At 37.4% G+C, this 18,364-nt stretch overlaps 1 protein-coding gene across 1 annotated transcript in view; it reads right to left on the bottom strand.

Annotated features, from left to right (window-relative positions):
• LOC111147002 (von Willebrand factor A domain containing 8) overlaps positions 1-18,364 on the bottom strand; it is a 335,372-nt gene that overhangs the window by 92,808 nt on the left and 224,200 nt on the right. Inside the window, exons 30-35 of the mRNA XM_022502835.1 lie at positions 14,491-14,601; positions 13,523-13,587; positions 12,918-13,043; positions 11,688-11,797; positions 10,891-11,045; positions 6,379-6,574 (exon numbers count right to left, since the gene is read on the bottom strand). Of these exons, the coding sequence (XP_022358543.1) occupies positions 6,379-6,574; positions 10,891-11,045; positions 11,688-11,797; positions 12,918-13,043; positions 13,523-13,587; positions 14,491-14,601 (763 nt within the window). The remainder of the gene's footprint in view (positions 1-6,378; positions 6,575-10,890; positions 11,046-11,687; positions 11,798-12,917; positions 13,044-13,522; positions 13,588-14,490; positions 14,602-18,364) is intronic.

Here is an 18,364-nt window from a genome sequence, read left to right as displayed (position 1 = left end):
GATATATGGAGGCCAGGCCCCCCTCCCTCTGATCTTGGAGTTGTTTCCCAGCCAATTCCAGGGGTCTGCTGACTTCTCTTCCAAAGCCCTGAGTACCACCACTGACCATCACGTGCTGCCCCTACTGTGTGCCAGAAACTCTGCTCCGTCTTTCTAGGCAGCGTTTTGAATCCTGACCACAAAGACTCATGATTCCCGCTTGAGTGAGGAGGAAACTGAAGCTAACATAAGTGCGAGGGTAACGTGACCTGCTTGAGGTGACATGGCTGGAGAGTGACAGAGATGGCACTCAAACCCAGGCCTTCTTGGCTTTGAAATCTCTGCTCTGTCCACCCCTCCACATGGCTCCTGTCTAAGCTGACCCGAGGGCTATGATTTTGAAAATAGCCTCATTTTAGAAGATATGGGCCATTAGTGTCTCTTAAAAAAAAAAAAAATCACCCCTACACAGAACCCATACTTTTTAAAGATTTTTGTCTGTTGTCCATCTCTTATTACAACTTTAGGTTCGAATGAGATGTCCAGGACGTTCACACTGAATTTATCCAATGTAGTTTACAAAAAAATAAGAAAGTAAGAAACTTGGTATTTTTATTTCATGTTTGTAGACAGAGGTTTTTGAGTAGACCCTCTAAAAAATTCAAAACTCAAAATATGTCTTATTTATTCAACAAACATGGTTAGGTTTACTTTGTACCAGACACTATACAAAGTACTGAGGAGAGAGAAGGAGATGGGATTCCTGCCTCATCTGAGGAGCCCACAGCAGAAACAGGAAAGTTCCTTACAAAACAAAAACAAAAACAAACCCCACACAACAAAACAAAACCCACCAAGTGGGCCTCTGGAAACCCATAGGCCTGGGGGCTAGGTATGAGCTGCAGAGCAAGGCAGGGAGGAGTGCCAGAGGTCAGAGGGTTAGGAAGCAAGGAAGGTAATGTCTAGGGCAGCAGAGGGTAAGAAGAGAGAGTTCCTATGGTAACCTGACCACCCGGCTGAATTGGCCGTCCCTAGATGGCCATTTATATAAAACAAGCATGCTTATCATCAGTCACACACAGCCTGCATTGGAAACGCTGCCTGGGACGGGAGGTCAGTCTTGGATAAAGTTTTGCACCATATATCACTTTTGACAGTTCCTGCTGCTAAGACCCAGCCGAAGTGGGTTGAATTATTTATAGACCCAGGTTCTTTGCCAAAAATGACCAGTTATTGAAGCGGCTGCCTCGTTAACTGACTTACATGTTGGCTTGTCACTCACGGGTGCTTTTTCTTCATAAGTAGTAGTGAGAAGCTGAGCTGGGGCTTTGGCCACCAGAGCTTTCAGACGGCCCGTGAAAGCGAAGTAAGCCAACTTATTTTAAAATATCTTTTCTTTCACTGTGCAAATTAATTCCATGGCATAAAGAGGGTGAGAAAATGCAGTAATGGCTGTGTCTATTTCAAGAAGGGGAAAGTAAGAATTTTACTCCTGGTGCTAAAAAATATTTTCACGTATCAGAAAAGGCACTTTGTGGCTATAAAGCACTTTTGAAAGCAGTATTAAGAGAGTGGTGGTAGAGGTGGTAATGGGGAGCACTTGAAAAATAATCAGCATTGATGTTTACTGATTTGAAAACGAATCGGCTCAGAACGCATGACTGAATTAAGGAAGCGAACACCGTGGCCAGATTTCCCTCCAAACTTGGCCAAATCCTTGTCTATCCATTTTAAACATTTCAACGCTAGAGAGAGGACAGAGGCTCAGTAAATTCCTATTACATTTATAATCCAGGTGGATTTCAAGGATAGGTATAAGCTATGCATAAGCATGAGTTCATTAACGTCAAAAGGGAAGTCACGGCTGCGTATTTACCGCACAGTTCCCGCAAACGGTGGGGACAGCTATGTGCACAGCACCAAGGTTAGGAGGAGGTATAAAAGTTGTCAGGCAAAACAACCAAGAACACATTCGGAGGGAAGATGAAATTATATTAAAAAATTCACTACTTTTAGCAATGTAATTCTATGTACATCTGTTAACTACCAAGTTTAATGCATTTCTGTGTTCACAGATTAAGAGTGATGTGTGCCCTGCAATCATGCCAATGCCAAATCTTTGAATTTACTCGAAGTTCAAAACACAGATTATCACTTTTAATCCAGAGTTGTTATTTTGTGTTTGAAGAGCTGAGGTCTGTGATTAGAAAGAAAGAAAGAAAGAAAGAAAAGAAAAAAAGAAAAAAAAAAAGCAGCTAACAATTAACTAGGAAAAAAAAGAAAAAGACTGGAAGAAGGCAGTAAAATCTCTCCCTGTCTGCATTAAATAAAAATTATGCCATCTTTGTGAAAGCCACCAGGAGAGTAACCTCTATAGTTTCCATTGATTTCTTTAATAAAAGGCTGATCTGCACTAGTTCCTGACTAATCAGACTCTATTTACTTAAAAAAAAGGCCAAACTATTTTTTATACCCGTGTCAGCTCAAAGATTGCTTCTTAACCAGAGCAAAGATTTCTTATGCCATTATCTTTCCTCTACTACTCTGGAAGTTATATACTCTACTCCTAACTTACTGACACACAAACTTAACATCGTTATCCTTCCTCCTGAACAACGTAAGGCACTTAGAACACTTTAACATTAGTCACTCCTCTCCCTAAGTCGTGGATTATAATTGTCTCATAGTTTTGATATATGCTTTTTAAAATTTCACGAACTTTTATTATTTTTGTTTCTTATAATGTTTGTTAGCCACATATTTACTACTTTCTCATGTGTCCTCATCTGAACTGTTGATCCCTAGGCCTGTGCACAGCTATCCTCCTGGCATCTCCCTTTGTCATTCTCCTAGGAATTTTTTTTTTTAACAGCCCACATTTATAACATTCTTCCTGTGTACCAGATACCATGCTAAGTACTTCATGTACATTTGAAATACTTAAGGAATATTACTTAAACAAATGAGGGGAAATAAAATTCCTAGCAACCAAGAGAAAAATGGTAAAAGATATAAACAGGCAATTCTCAGAAGAGTAAATCACAACATATGAAAAGATTCTTGGAGTTATTAAAAATTAGGGAAAGATAAACTGAAACCATAACAAAAAGTCTGATCCCTTCAAGAGTACATAAGGATGGGGAGCATCAGGACCTCTTTAATGCACCTGGAACAACACTGGGAGACAATCTGGTAATTCTACTCTTAGATATGTACCCTGTGGACTCTCAGCATGTATACAAGGAGAGGGGAACAAGGATACTTATTGCCCATTATCTGTAACAGCAGAAACTGGAAAGAACCTAAGTGTGTGTAGCAGAGACTAGATGAATCAACTGTAGTGTTCTCCAGTGAAAATAAATGAAGGAGCTATCAATAAGGATGATGACAAAGACCATTTCCTTTGATTGAACTCTCATGAGCTCTTTTGGATCCTCTTCCCAAATAGGCCCCAACTTTTGGGCTTCTGTGTTCATCTCTGTACTCTTCACTTTCAGCAAGAGTCCTTCTAAGTCATTTTTAACCAGAACGCCCCACCCTCCACATGTGATCAAGTTCCTCACCCTCCACCCTCCATAATCACCCTGGCCTGCCTTCAGCAAGTATCCTCTGGGGTCAATTTAGCCGGAAGTCTTCCTTTTCCCTGATTTCCTTTCAGTAGTTTTCTATCTATTGATCCCTACCAACAGTTAGAAGATCTATACACTCACTATCAAGTAGTGTCAAAGCTAGAAAGGAATCCAGTGTGCTAGTAGTGGAGGGATGGACACAGAGATCAATGGAACACAACTGAAGATACAGAAATAGACCGAAACGTATGTGGTCAGTTGATTTTCAGCAGAGGTCCAACTGCTGAAATTCAATGGAGAAAGGACAGATCTTCCAGCAAATGGTGCTGGAACAAGTGAATATCTGCATACAAAACAATGAGTCTCAATTCACACCATGCACCGTATAAAAAAAATTACCTCAAAATGGAGCTTAAATGTAAAATCTAAAACTACAAAATTTCTAGAAGGGAAGTTTTCCTTTCATCAAAATGGGAGAAGATGTTTGAAAAGAATATATCGGATAGTGGACATGTACCCTGAATATATAGGGAACATACAAAACTCTTAAAAAAAAGCAAAAACACACAAATAACCTAAGGGCAAAAAATCTGAGACATTTCACTAAGGGAGGTATACACGACAAGATGCTCAACATCATTAGGCACTGGGGAAAATGCAAATTAAAATCATAATGAGATATTGCTGCACACCCACTAGAATGGCAAAAGACTGACTATACTGGCAAGGAGACAGCAGAACTAGAACTTTCCTTCATTGCTGACAGGAATGCAAAAGGTATTGTCACTTTGTAAAACAGTTTGGCAGTTCTGTCATATAATGTAAAAATGCCATTCCTACGTTATTGTCAAAAAGTAGAAAAGATCCAACTATCCACCAACTTGTGAGTGAACAGACAAGGTGTGCACATCCACACACGAGACTACTACTTGGCAATAAAATGAACTACTGGCATACACAACGATAGAAATGATTCTCAAAGACATGATATTTGGTGAAAGAAACCAGAGTTGAGAGACCATATACTGTATGATGTCGCTTATATGAACATTCTGGAAAAGGTAAATCCATAAGGACAGAAATCAGATTGGTCAGGGGACAGGGAGTAGGTGGAGAGGCTGACTGCAAGTAGCCTGGGGGAGGTTTTCGGGGAGATGGAACTGTTCTCTGTCAGTTCTGGTGATGGTAACAGAACTGTATGTGTTTATCAAACTCACAGAACTATCCACAAACTGAACAATATATAAACTGAACCTTAATAAGAACAAAGGCATACTTCAAAAATATCACTCTGTCTGATGAGTGGAGAATGGGAAAGAGTGGAAGAGGAAACATCAGAGGCTATTGCAATATTCTAGTGTAAGATGGCGGTGATTTGGACGTTGGTAATAGAACTTTAGTCAAGTGGGTGGAATCCAAATATATTAGTAGGGTTGTATCATAAGGACAGGGTAATTTATGATGGGGTTAGATAGAGAGGATGAGGGAGAAGAACTATCAAGCCTCCCAGGTGTGCTTAGTACAGAATTTCTTGTATTTCCTGGAATGGTGTCATGCCCCTGTACCTTTCACATAGGGTACCTCTTCCTGAAATAATTCCTTCATTTGATTCACTCCCATTCATCTTTTCAAGGGCCAGCTCATAATCACCAATCTGGACCGTAAGCTTCTCCTTTTATAGATCACCTTGTGAATATTCCTATCACAGCACTGTACTGAGATTGTCATTTTATTCACCTCCCTCTTCTACCTTAAGAAACATTTTGAGGAAATGGTGATTTCTTTGGAAGGAACTAATTCTAAATATTATGATATAACCAGGACTTGTCAAACCCAGTAGCAGATTATAATATAATACATTTAACATTATATTTATTAAGCCCACAGTGATAATAATGAATGTAAACATAGGACAACATGTTACTACTAGGGGCTCAATGAGCAAATATTTTCATAATTATCCTTGATGATGAAAGCCCATGTAGTTCAGTGAGAAGAGCCCTAGGCTTGGGATTGGAAGATGTGATGCAGATCTGGGCTCTGCCGGCCACTGGTGGGGCAGCCCTTGGCATGCCATCTTATCTCCCTTTGTCAGCTTCCCTGCGTACAAGTTCAAGAGTACACTAATGACAGAATGGAGATTTGAAGATTAAATAAGAGTAAGGAAAAGGGATCGGCACAGGACCTGGCCTAAGTTTTGCAGTAATAAATGTAAGATGACTCTTGGGAGCACTGCTTAGGGGTCAGTCTGCATGACTCCCTGGCCTTTCATCATGGGAGCTTAAGACAAAAGTCAGCCCCATTTTCTGTGCCTTATGGTCTAATAATTTTTAAAAGTTTCTTTGAAAGCATCTTCTTCTTTTTTTTTTTTTGAAAAAGATTTTAGTTACTTATTTGACACAGAGATAGGTAGAGAGAGACAGCAAGCATAAGCAGGGGGAGCGGCAGAGGGAGAGGGAGGAGCAGACTCCCTGCTGAGCAGGGAACCCGATGCGGGACTCGATCCCAAGACTCCTGGGATCATGGCCTGAGCTGAAGGCAGATGATTAATGACTGAGCCACCAGGAGCCCCTGAAAGCATCTTCTAAGTAAAGTTACTGTGTAGACTGTAAGGCAAAGGAAGAAGAGTTTTAACAGCAGTGCCTTCTACCACACTGTGAGAAACTGAGTGAAAACTTTCTGAGTACGCACAGAGGTCTTTTTAGCTACTAGACCCCGGTAGAATTATTCACATTTATACATACAGAATGATAATAATCAATTAAATATCCCTACCCAAAGCAAACTACCCTTACTACCTCGGCAAATTAGGAATTGGTAAATTTCTTACCTTTTGGGTAGATATCTTTTAGAGGGACTTCTCCTGGGGGCAGAATCCTGACTATCTGATTAGTATCTAAAAGAGTCACACAATTGCTCTGTTTTGGAGTTTCACTTTTCTTCTTTCCTCCATAGAATGTTCTGTCAGTGACACTTGGTTTATGCAAGGATGACGGCCTTTTCCAAGAATAGACTTCACTGGGTGACTGAAAGAAAGAAAAGATCAGAGTAATGAAATATAGGGGTGCCAGGCTCAGTCGGTTCTGTGTCTGACACTTGATCTCAGCCCAGGTCTTGATCTCAGGGTCGTGAGATCAAACCCCATGTTGGGCTCCAAAAAGAAGTACTGAAATACAGTTGACCCTTGAAGAACACGGGTTTGAACCGTGCCAGTCCACTTATATGTGGATTTTTTACAGTACAGTAAATGTGTTTTGTCTTCCTTATGATTTTCTTAATGACATTTTCTTTTCTCCAGCTTACTTTACTGTACATACATAATGTACATAACATACAAAATGTGTACATACACATTTGTATGTACGTAACATACAAAATGTTATCAGTAAGGTTGTCAGTCAACTGTAGGCTATTAGTAGTTAAGTTTTGGGAACTCAAGAGTTATTCATGGAGTTCTGACTGTGTGAAGGAGTTCAGTGTCCCCAACTCCCATGTCGTTCAAGTGCCAACTGTACTATAAATTACATTCACCACATCTGATACAATGCAGCCCTTTAAGCGGATACCAGAGGTAAACTTATATTTCACAAGTGTAAGAAAATCAAATTACTTCTTAACCTTCTTGAATTTCATATAGAAAATAGCTATTTCACCAATAATCATATTTTTCAGGCAAATGTGAAATATACAACATACTTTTTATGTTCAAATGAATTATAACTAATAGAGGGAATATAACAATATAGTTTAAAAATGAAATAAATATCTGATACATCTACTTTCTGGCATTACCAGCATTCAGAAGTCTCTGAGTGTGCCTTCCCATTCACATTTCCTTCTGTCTGCCCTAGATGTTTAGAAATCTTCTGGAATTTTGTGTATTTATTCCCTCTTGCTTTACTTAAAAAAAAATTTTTTTTTTTTACTACATATGTATTTATCCTTCCCTACCCCAAGATCATAGATATTTTCCTATGTATTCTCTAAACATTGTAAAGTTTTGTCTTTCACATTTAAGTCTTTAACCCATTTGGGATTTATTTTTGTGAATGGGATGAGACACAGATTCATATTCATCCTTTATCCACGTGGATAGCTAACTGTCCAAATACTGTCAAATACCAAACAGCACCAATCAACAATGCTATTATAAAATACAGTTCTGAATATGTATGCATCTGCTGCTGGGCACTTCATTCCACCCTCTTTTTTTATTTTTTATTTTTTTATTAACATATAATGTATTATTAGCCCCAGGGGTCATTCCATTCTCTTATTTATTTTTCTACCCCTACGCCCATACCATTGTCTTAGTTACTGAAGCTTTACAGTAAGCCTTGAAATTTAGTAGGGCAAATACACTGCTTCTACTTGGTTCTTCTTCAGGAACATCTTGGTTATTGTCTTTGCTCTTTCATAAAATTTTATGAGAGTTGGATTTGCTTTGCATACTTGTTAGTATTTGATATTTGTCAGTATTTTTTTATGTTAGCCATGTAGTTGTGTCTCACTGTGATTTTAATTTGCATTTCCTGAATGACTAATGATGTTGAACATCTTTTCATGTACTTAATCTCTGGATCCTCTGAAATCATGTGTTCAAGTCTTTTGCCTTTCCCCCCCCCTCATATTTACCTTGTTACTTCTATATCTATCTAAATATATTGAAAACTGTGAATTCACACAAATAGATTCAATTCCAATGCTGACTATAGGATTCATTCTAGCGTTCTTCCTTTCTCTATCTGTAACTCCCTTTTCCAATAGACTTCATGATCTTTAAAATATTTACTTTCTTGCTGAGTTCCACCAAATATGACTCATATCCCATCCCACTTCTAACCTTCCCTCTCAGGCAAATGCCTTCCTTACTCTGCTTGGTCCTGACAGTCAACACTGGGCTATGCTCATGAATCGATGCCCTCCTCAACTTACTTGGGCTCCTAAATCCTACACCCTATCTCCACCTCCTCAGGGGCACCACCTGCATCCTACCTGGAGTTTATTGGAGTTCATTCCCATCACTGGTGGTTACACCTTCCCCCATCTGGGATGTCCTCACCTCCTCAGCCTCTGACCTCTGACCTTTGACACCTTACACTGTTTGCCCATTTTCTATATTGGATGATTTGTTTTCTTGCTTTTGAGTTTTAAGCAATCTTTGTGTGTTTCAGATACAAGTCCTTTGTTGGAAATATGATTTGCCAACATCTTTTCCCAGCCATATCTTTTCACTCTCTTAACAGTGTCTTTTATAGAGCTGAAGTTTTAGATTTTGATGAAATTCAATTTATCAAAATTTTGTTATGGATCATATCTGAGATGCTCAATAGAGTGTTTAATAGAAGTGATGATGGTATCTTGTCTTATTCTTTTTTCTTTTAAATATTTTATTTATTTATTTGACAGACAGCGATCTCAAGTAGGCACAGAGGCAGGCAGAGAGAGAGGAGGAAGCAGGCTCCCTGCCGAGCAGTGAGCCACCCACTGAGCCACCCAGGCGCCCCTTGTCTTATTCTTAATATTAAAAGGAATGCTTTTAATTTTTCACTACTAAGGATGATATTTGCTATATGTTTTTTATGGCTATTTGGCATTAGGTTAAGGAAGTGATAAAAATTTGTAATAATTTAGGTGCCTCTGATAATGTTACAAAAAGTTAATAGGTGACATATCCTTTTATTGTTAGCTTTATGAAGAGTCAAAAGAAATTCACATCAAAGCAGGAAGGCACTGTGGTACAGGAGAAAGGATAAAGGTTTGAGGGTAAGTCACCCCTGACCTCAAATTCCAGCTCCTTTACTCATAATTTTTGTGGCCTAGGAGATATATCTTCTCTGTTTCTGTTTCTTCATCTATAAAACCTTATAAAATTGTTTTAAAAATTATCTGCCATGTATGAAAGGGTTTAGAATAGTGCAATGCCTGATTTTTGTATTAGGATCTAAAAAATACAACTGTTATCATAAAATGTTGAAAGGCTGCCTAACTGACCCTAGTTTTTCATTTAACAAATACTCAGTAACACCTCCTTTGTGTTGGTTACCATACTAAGTAGGGGGGATAAAACTTTTAATTTAATAAGGTCACTAGTCCTACTGGTTATAAAGGATTTCTATAGGGTTAATACAAACTGTCTTATACTCAGTGCCAAATACTTTTAATTTATAACCATTTTTTAAAAGTAATAGTATATTTCTATACTAATTTCTTCAATCAGAAGATCAATATTTTAAATGACTCCACCTTCAGAAACACAACTCTAATATTTTCCCTACTGATCGCAGCGATCATTAAGAAATCATATTAAACACAACTCTTATTCAGTCGAGACTGCCGTAGATACTGTATTTCAACAACATGTTTCATTTTCAGTTATATAATACCATAGCAAATGCTTTTTAGTTGATAATTAGGAAGACATATGGCAAAATCCTAAGCCACAGGGTTTTGGATTTCAGATGTCTTAAACCCTGAAATAGTCACCATTCATTAATTACATTAAAAATCTGAGATTATGTGAGATTAGTATACCATCAAGCAGAGGGGCTATTTTTATCTTTAAATGATTCTATTAAAAAATAAAAGCCACAAAGGAAATTATGAAAATTAAATGTTAAATCAAAATACATAGAGCTACATCTAAGGTTATTAGATGACATCTTAGACTTAAATAACCTTTATATTTAATTTTCTCTCATTTCCATCAGGGGAAGATGGTGCCTCATTTCACCAAAGTCAATTACAAATAGCCCCTTCTTTACAGATAACAGTACATAATAGCAGAAAGGACAACCTAAGAACAAATTAAGCTGAAATTATCACCATAATCTGGATGCTGCAAACATATGATAAAGCAGAGCAAAACTCAAAGGAAAGTGAACTGATGTTCACGAGTGTTGAAAACATTTAATCTATAGTAATGAGACCCCCAACTAATTAAACTTTAAAAAACTCTAGAAGACATGTTATTTCGTTAGTCTCAAATGTTCCTCTTGACAGATTACATGAGCACACATTAAGACAACATGATGTAAAATTACCATCAGTAGGTTAAACATTTCACTATGTCACAGGGACTCCCATGTATGGAGAATACTGGTTTCCCCTTACTAAGTTACATAATTACATTACCCTTTAAATGTCAATTTTAAAAAAGCAGTGAAACTCTATAGGTAGAATGCACTTTCTAATGACTGATTTGGAATACAGACTTGATCTAAAATGTATACCAGAATATCATTACATTTTTAACTAACCCTCAAACAGCCTTACACATCATAGCCTAAACTAGAGAGAAAAAATATTTATTCAATAATTGAAAAAAAAAACTGGTGCTTACCATGAGATCTGGGAAGCCAATAACAACAGTAGCATAACTATTCTCATCTGAGAGAATTCGGTTAGGAGAGGCAATCTTTTGTCCCACAGCTGAACTTAAATTTTCAGATGATAGTTGATCACTTGAAATTTTATGAGGTATGCTGAGATCTGCTTCTGAAGTGTCAGAGAAACATTAGATACCATATGCCCCTAAAATGCTTCAGGAATTAATTTTTGCAAGATTTCATTCTCACCAACTCAAACAGAAAAGCACAAGTTAAAAAAAGAGAAAACACTTTAAATTATATTCATGGCCTTTTGTTTGAGAAAAGTCAGTTTTTACAATCAAGGCATCTCCTCTAAGTGAATGCAAGTATTTATTGAATTCAAAATTTGATTAGCGATATATATATTACCAGTAATAGCACCCTGCAGTAAAGACGTGAAACTGACCAAACCCACTGCTGGTAATGGTATGTTTTAGGTTTCTTTCTAAGTACTATTCACCGCCCCCCCCCAAATGGTGATGAATTAAGTAGAAATCCTGAGGGTCTGTGTAAAAAATAAGAGAAGATGCTACGCTAGAAGACTAATGGACTTGGAACCTAAATGTATAGGGAAATTCTGATTTCTCAGTTCAAAAAATTCAAAGAAGTGAAAAGATAGTACATTCTTATTTATTAATTCTAATGTAATTACTAAGTTCTTTCTTTTGGGCATAAATTTAACATATGTTGATGTTATTGTTCTTAAATGATTCTGGAGGACTGTAAGGGCACACCACACAGCCCTAAGCACAAAGAAAAGGGAATTTACCTTGTATAACTCCAAATCCTGTGCTAGGCGGCTCCTCTTTCAACACGTACAGCTGGCAAACCCCACTATCCTCAGAGTCAATGTGTGTAGGCTTACTTAAAAGATATTTCCTGAAAATGAACAAAACATCTATGTGAAAAGTTTTTCCTCTTTAATAATTGTGAGTCCAGACTATGAAAGATCAGAATTCCACACCCCCTCCCCCAACTCCAAAGCTTTGTTTTTATATTCTGAGTATAATTTGCAGTTTCAGAGTTCTGTTGTGAATTAACACATAACTTCTCAATACTGTCGACAGGGAGCAGTGCATGATAACAATGCAGTAATAAATAGGAACTAAAATCCAGTACTTCGTTTAAGAGGAAGGGCTTGCAGGGGGGTGGGGGGAACAACCCTAAAGTGACACACCCCCATTATCATGGAACCTGCTCTTGATATGATTTTGATCAGCCAGCACAACAAGTGAGAATCTGGCCTCTTACTTGTGACTAGCTGAGGGACAGAAGCCCTCAGCACTGTAATCCCCTTGATCTACTTATTTTTAAGAATTCTAAAATAGGGATGTATATATAAATAGCCAGAAATCTTTTACATCAGGATATTTCTGCTTGTCACCCTAGGGGCAGAGAGAATCTGTATTTAGTCAGTAGAGGTAATGAATGAGGCAGGAGGACTCAAAATTCTCTGTGCACCCTACTTATGCCAAGTGCAGCTAATGTTCCTTTCCTCAAGACGTATATAGTCCAGTGCGGGGAAGCAGCACAAACATGAACGTAACTAAGAGCAACCAACATAAAATGAAAAGAAACGTCTAAGAGGTGAATTCTGGGAAGCTCCAAAAAGGCAACAGCTCTAGGACGGAGACTAAGGCCCTCTGAAGAGAGGATAAATCAAAAATCTATTTTGAAGTATCTCTAGTTTGGCAAGAATACTGCGGATTCCCAGTGTACTAATAGGAAAAAAATCTGAAGAATATGGATCATATATAAAAGTCATTATGTTTTTACTATTAATTTCCATGTCATTCTCTGAAACACTTTCATAATTACTCTGTGAAGTAATATTTATTTTAATTTTTCCCCGCCCTTTCTTCTTTCTCCTACAGAGATGCCAAATTCAGAAACCGTTAAAAGACAGACAGTGGAAGTCAGAACAGTATGGATTCTGGATAACTGATAAATATGGCTGAGCTATGGTACACTCCGTGAGATGCCGTGTAGATCTACCCACTGGTTTGTTTTGTCTTCCACCAGAAGCCACTTGTCCTCTGCTACAAGAAAAACTGTCTTGATGTTGATGGGAAGTGAGATGGTGTGAGTTCGCCCTTCTAGGACATCCAGCACAGTCAAGCTGTTCCTGAAAGAGGAGAAGAAAACTATCTGAAAGGAAATGGTGAGGATAATGGTTGAGTAATGATGGCACAGTCATTTCATGATCTATCATGCAATGCTAAGAAGAAGGTGTTCAAAACTAAATAATGACAAAGAAAAATGGTAATTGAGACAACTGGGGAGGGGAGTCAGAGGGAGAGAGAGAGAATCTTAAGCACCCAGCACAGAGCTGGACATGGGGTTCAATCTCACGACCCTGGGGTCATGACCTGAGCCGAAATCAAGAGTTGGAAGCTTAACCAACTGAGTCACCCAGGCACCCCCAGCACTGTCCGTTCTCAGGTCTGTTTTTAAATGTTCTACAGTGTGGGAAGAGTTGCTTTTACAATAAAACATTTGCAATTTGGTTACATTGGTTTTATAATAAGGAAGTATAATTAAATGAGGAAAGAGAGTGGGCAAAATAAGGATTCCAGTTTAAATCTTTTATAACAAAGAGCTCACCCATTTTCTTTGTAGAATACTAGCCAGTTTTTGTGTGAAAATTCTTTACACATTTTATAAGTTTCCTAAAGAAAAAACAAAATATTCACATTAAATGTGTGAGATGCAGTCATGTCTCTTTGGCTCTTTTCCTTTAAATAAAGTTCTTTGACATATAAACATGTAATTCCTTGAGAAGCTACCTCTTTATTTACTTCGAGACTCTTATGGTAATGTAGATCAAAATATATTTTGAAAATTTATTTCACCTTTAGGATAAAAATTTTAAAAATAATGCCAAATACGGGTTAGAAATAAACCTGCTATCTGGTGATTAACTATGGAATTTATACCATGACATAAACATATAAGAAATGCTGTTTTTTTTGTAGATTTGGATACATTTATAGGATTTAAATTATCTGGTTTTTTTTTTTTTTCATGGTCTTTTAAGACTTAATTATGTTCTTTTGCAGGGCAAAAAAAGTGTAAGTCTTACTTTTTCTGAATGGCAGAATAAATTTTCTTGGACTGGCCTAGTACTTATTTACTAGTTTAATTTAATTAATGTATTCAAACATTTATTCATCTAGTAGGTACAATCAGGTATCTTAGACATCAGTTTATTACATAAATCCAAAATATAAACATATAACTTGAAAACAGTTCAGTGTCTACATGGCCAGGAACTTGTCATGAATATCATGTTTTAAAAAGTTCATGATGTTCTATTATTATTATAGTTCAGTCCTGAGAAGTCTTCATGTGAACATGACGTCTACAAACAAGAAGTTATTGGTTACTTAATTATATGTGTATCTATGTCTATTTATAGGACATGAACATCTGTAAGTGCACAGTAAGAGAATTCTCTTGTATGGTGTAGTAGTAAACCAAAGATATGGAGAGGGATGGGCAGGCATGTATCTTTAAGGTAGAAAGCTCCAGAAATCCTTGGCAATTTGCTGGGCAAGTTGGGTGTACCTTACCGTCTCCTCCTTGTTCCACCAGGAAGGTTTCTTAGATGGACTCTCTTCTGAAGGGAGGACGAGACGTCGAAGGGCTTGGCCAGTGGTATCCAACAATAGGATGACATTACTCTGGAAAAAAAGAGAAGAGTTAAAAGCTCAAGATTTGTTTCTTTTCTTTTCTTTTCTTTTTTTTAAAGCAGCAGCCTCTTGGCAACTTGGTAATAAAAGATACAGTGGTAAACCAAAGGAAAGATGACAATACTGAGTGAATAAAGACACTACATGGTTTTCCTTAATATAGAATGTAAAGTATGAGATGGTTGTAGGAAGGTATTTTAAATTATGTAATGCAGAATGTATTATTTTTGAAGATTTTATCTTAAAACCATCTCCTTCTAAATATAGACTACTTTAACCATTATTCTGTTTTATTGTATTCTTGAGGAAACTAAGAGGATCGATAATTTTTAAAGTCCATTTACTTTTATTGAAACTACACTTAAAAGAATATTTTGTTGAAAACTGTCTTATGTTGTGCATATTAAATCTCACTTTAGCTTTTCACATCCAGGTTTACTTCAGAAGAGACGTACATGATAAAAAAGATGGGTTAGCAAGAAAAGATCAAGGATCCTAAGACCCTAGCTCATAATGAGTGCTTCTTCATTTTGAAATTTGCTAAGCTTTAATAACTCAGAGTTGGTACTGCAATAATATACAAACAAGAGATATCTCCAGCAGTATTAATCACAGTTTTGCAAACGAAGTAATAATCTCAGTAATTAGCGTTTTTTCAAGAAAAAGTTTTTTAAATAAACCTTAAGCATTAAAATCAATGAACAGAAACATATGAATAAGAACTTAAAATTGAGAAAGCCAGAAAGGATGAAATATTTTATTTTATTATTTATTATTATCATTATTTAAAAGACTATTTGAGACAGAGAGAGAGAGAGAACACGAGGGACTGTGGGAGGAGGGGCAGAGACAGAGGGAGAAGCAGGCTCCCTGCTGAGCAAGGAACCCCGCCCCCACCCCCTCCAATATGGGACTCAATTCCAGAACACTGGCATCATGACCTGAGCCCAAGGCAGCCGTTTAGGTGAATGAGCCACCTAGGTGTCCTATAAGATGAAATATTTTAAAGAGATGCAATGAACTTGGCTTTCTTTGGTGAAAATTTAAAGACCCTTGAAGATTAAACAAAAAGGTTTACAAAAAGGGCAGCTTTAAGTTGTCAGGCCTCATTGTTATGCAACTGTTTTCTTTGTTTTGTTTTGTTTAATTTTGAGGATCCTCCAGTTATCCTAACCCCTATGAACTTTTCATTTCAAAAACTTTCTTTGGGGGGCGCCTGGGTGGTTCAGTGGGTTAAAGCCTCTGCCTTTAGCTCAGGTCATGATTCCAGGGTCCTGGAATGGAGCCCCACATCGGGCTCCCTGCTCAGCAGGGAGTCTGCTTCCCTTCCTTTCTCTCTGCCTGTCTCTCTGCCTACTTGTGATCTGTGTCAAATAAAAAAAAAAAAAAAAAAAAAACTTTTTTGGGGAAAATGAAGCACCCAAGAATTAATATATAGTTTGCAAAATATAGGAAACAAGTAAGAAGTGTCTGTTTCCTTGTCCTTTAATAGTTACTGGGCAGCTTATGTTTAAAGCACAGAGGAGAACACAATGATGAATTAACCATGACCCTTAACTCTGTCTTATATAGTCCAGTTGGAAATAAAAACAAATGCAAAGAGTCTGATGATTCATCTGCAAATCTGCGACCTCACCGTGTGGTTTCAAGTTTATTTGACAAGCTAATTTTATTGAACTGCTCAAGCATTAAAGTCGTATTTGTACCACATAGATTCCTTCACTCCGAATCTTGGGTGTATTAAAAAATCCCACTAAGCATGTTGACAGAGCTTAAGCTTCTCTGCAAACATCACTCTTTGAGTGCATCATTGGTATAATATGCAATTCCCCATTCAGAATGTGTGTTAGGGATATTCTTAAAATCATCACTTCCTATAAGAAGTATTATTTCTGGCCTCTGAAAGTTTGGAAATGATGGCAATACCTTAAAAGTTTTACTTAAGAAAATGTATTAAGTTAAAAAATTTATAGCCTCCATTCTAGATTAAATCTTTTATTTTAGCAAGTACTTTTTAAAGGAGAAAATCTTTCTCATATGATAAATATGAACATTAACGTGAATTCTTAGCACTTCAGCAATTCGGGATAATATTAACTCTTCTAAGCAAAAGAAAGTCCTAAAAATAATGTTTGATTCCAAAACATGATTAAGCAGAAGAATAAGCAGATGATTAAACAGATACGATTAAGCAGAAAAAATAAGTACGCGTTTGCATTTTTCTTCCTTTTTAGGGTCTAATACTCATATGTGCATAATTTGGCAAAAGTGGCCTGAAAAACTGTATCTTTCTAAGTGACAGAAAATATATATATTTCCAGCCATTGTTGTATTTAGACTGTTTTAGAAGCAATCGGCAACATGAAGGAGTTCTGTTGCTCCGTCCTTTTAGATGTTAATGGTTTCCTTCTGTAAGTGACTAATAATATATTCTGTCTGAGTTTAAAAATAGAATTTTGCGTCACATCTGAGTACATGTAACCGTGGCTTTGGTGCTCCTTCAAGGGAGGAGGGAGGAGAAGCAAGGGAGCAATTTTATTATGTTTGTATCTGACTGGGAGAAAAGTAACCTCTGGATGACCTCAGTGTCCTAAAGTCTGAAATTCTAAACTTTATACAGATGAAATAAGTAATCTCATGGCAGGGGAGGGGGAAGGGAGGAGGGTCTTTATTTTTAGGCATGGCAAAGTTTCCCTTTCCTCACTTATGATTTTATTTTAGCAAGGAAGTTTTGAGCAACTTTTTTAGCCAGGGAAATGCATCCATAGCAAAGCTTTATAAAGACAAGGCACAGAAGAATTAATGGGAGTATTTCTTTCTTTTTTTTTTTTTTTTTAAGATTTTATCTATTTATTTGACAGACAGAGATCACAAGTAGGCAGAGAAGCAGGCAGAGAGAGAGGGAGAAGCAGGCTTCCGGTTGAGCAGAAAGCCCGATGTGGGGCTCGATCCCAGGACCTGGGATCATGACCCGAGCCGAAGGCAGAGGCTTTAACCCACTGAGCCACCCAGGCGCCCCAATGGGAGTATTTCTTTACAATATTTTAGTTCTGCTTTCAGGGAGGGCAGAATGGGGAAAAAGGAATTGAGGGCAGTGCACTCATTTGTTAGTTGATCAAAATTATTTACCATTTGTTAAATTTTACAGATGCATGCTGTTCATTTGGAATCAAAGAGGTCTTACCTCCTAACAGGGCCATAATATAGAATAGGCAGCTAAGATACCCTCTCTGGGAAAAGAGGCAGTTCAGAGTCCAGTGAAGTATTCTCATAAGCTGTGCATGCTTGCTCAAGGGTGCTGTGGTAGTTTTCTAGAAAACAGTTCAGACTGTAGTCAAAGGGCCAAGTCAGGCGGTAGAATGCAAGAATGCCAGGAGGCCAAGGGGCTGCTATGGAAGTTAGGCACTTCTTTGCACTCAGCAGAGTATTAATCAGCAATGTTGCCAAATAGTTGGCTCTTTTGAGAAAATATAATACTTGCTAGCAACCGAAAAACCTAGTACTTAACAAAGAATTGGTATATGTAGGTTTGACAGTTAATTTGACAGCTGAAAATTAGGCAGGATTGTTTGAATAAATACTCCAAATTTAGATTCTTACTGAAATGCGACTGGCTTACTGAATTAAAAATTGCCAAGATATCTTGTGCTTTTTATGACAGATTCTTCTCGTTGTGGAATTCAATTCAATGGCATTGATATTTTATTAGAAACCTATAAAGTAAAACCCATATTCCATGCGCTGGACACAAATT

This window comes from Enhydra lutris, unplaced genomic scaffold, assembly GCF_002288905.1.
Source record: "Enhydra lutris kenyoni isolate GAN:26980312 unplaced genomic scaffold, ASM228890v2 scaffoldscaffold15, whole genome shotgun sequence".
In the NCBI taxonomy this organism is placed as follows: domain Eukaryota; kingdom Metazoa; phylum Chordata; class Mammalia; order Carnivora; family Mustelidae; genus Enhydra; species Enhydra lutris.
Note: the sequence above shows the minus strand (reverse complement) of the source record. Positions and strands in the feature narration are given on the sequence as shown.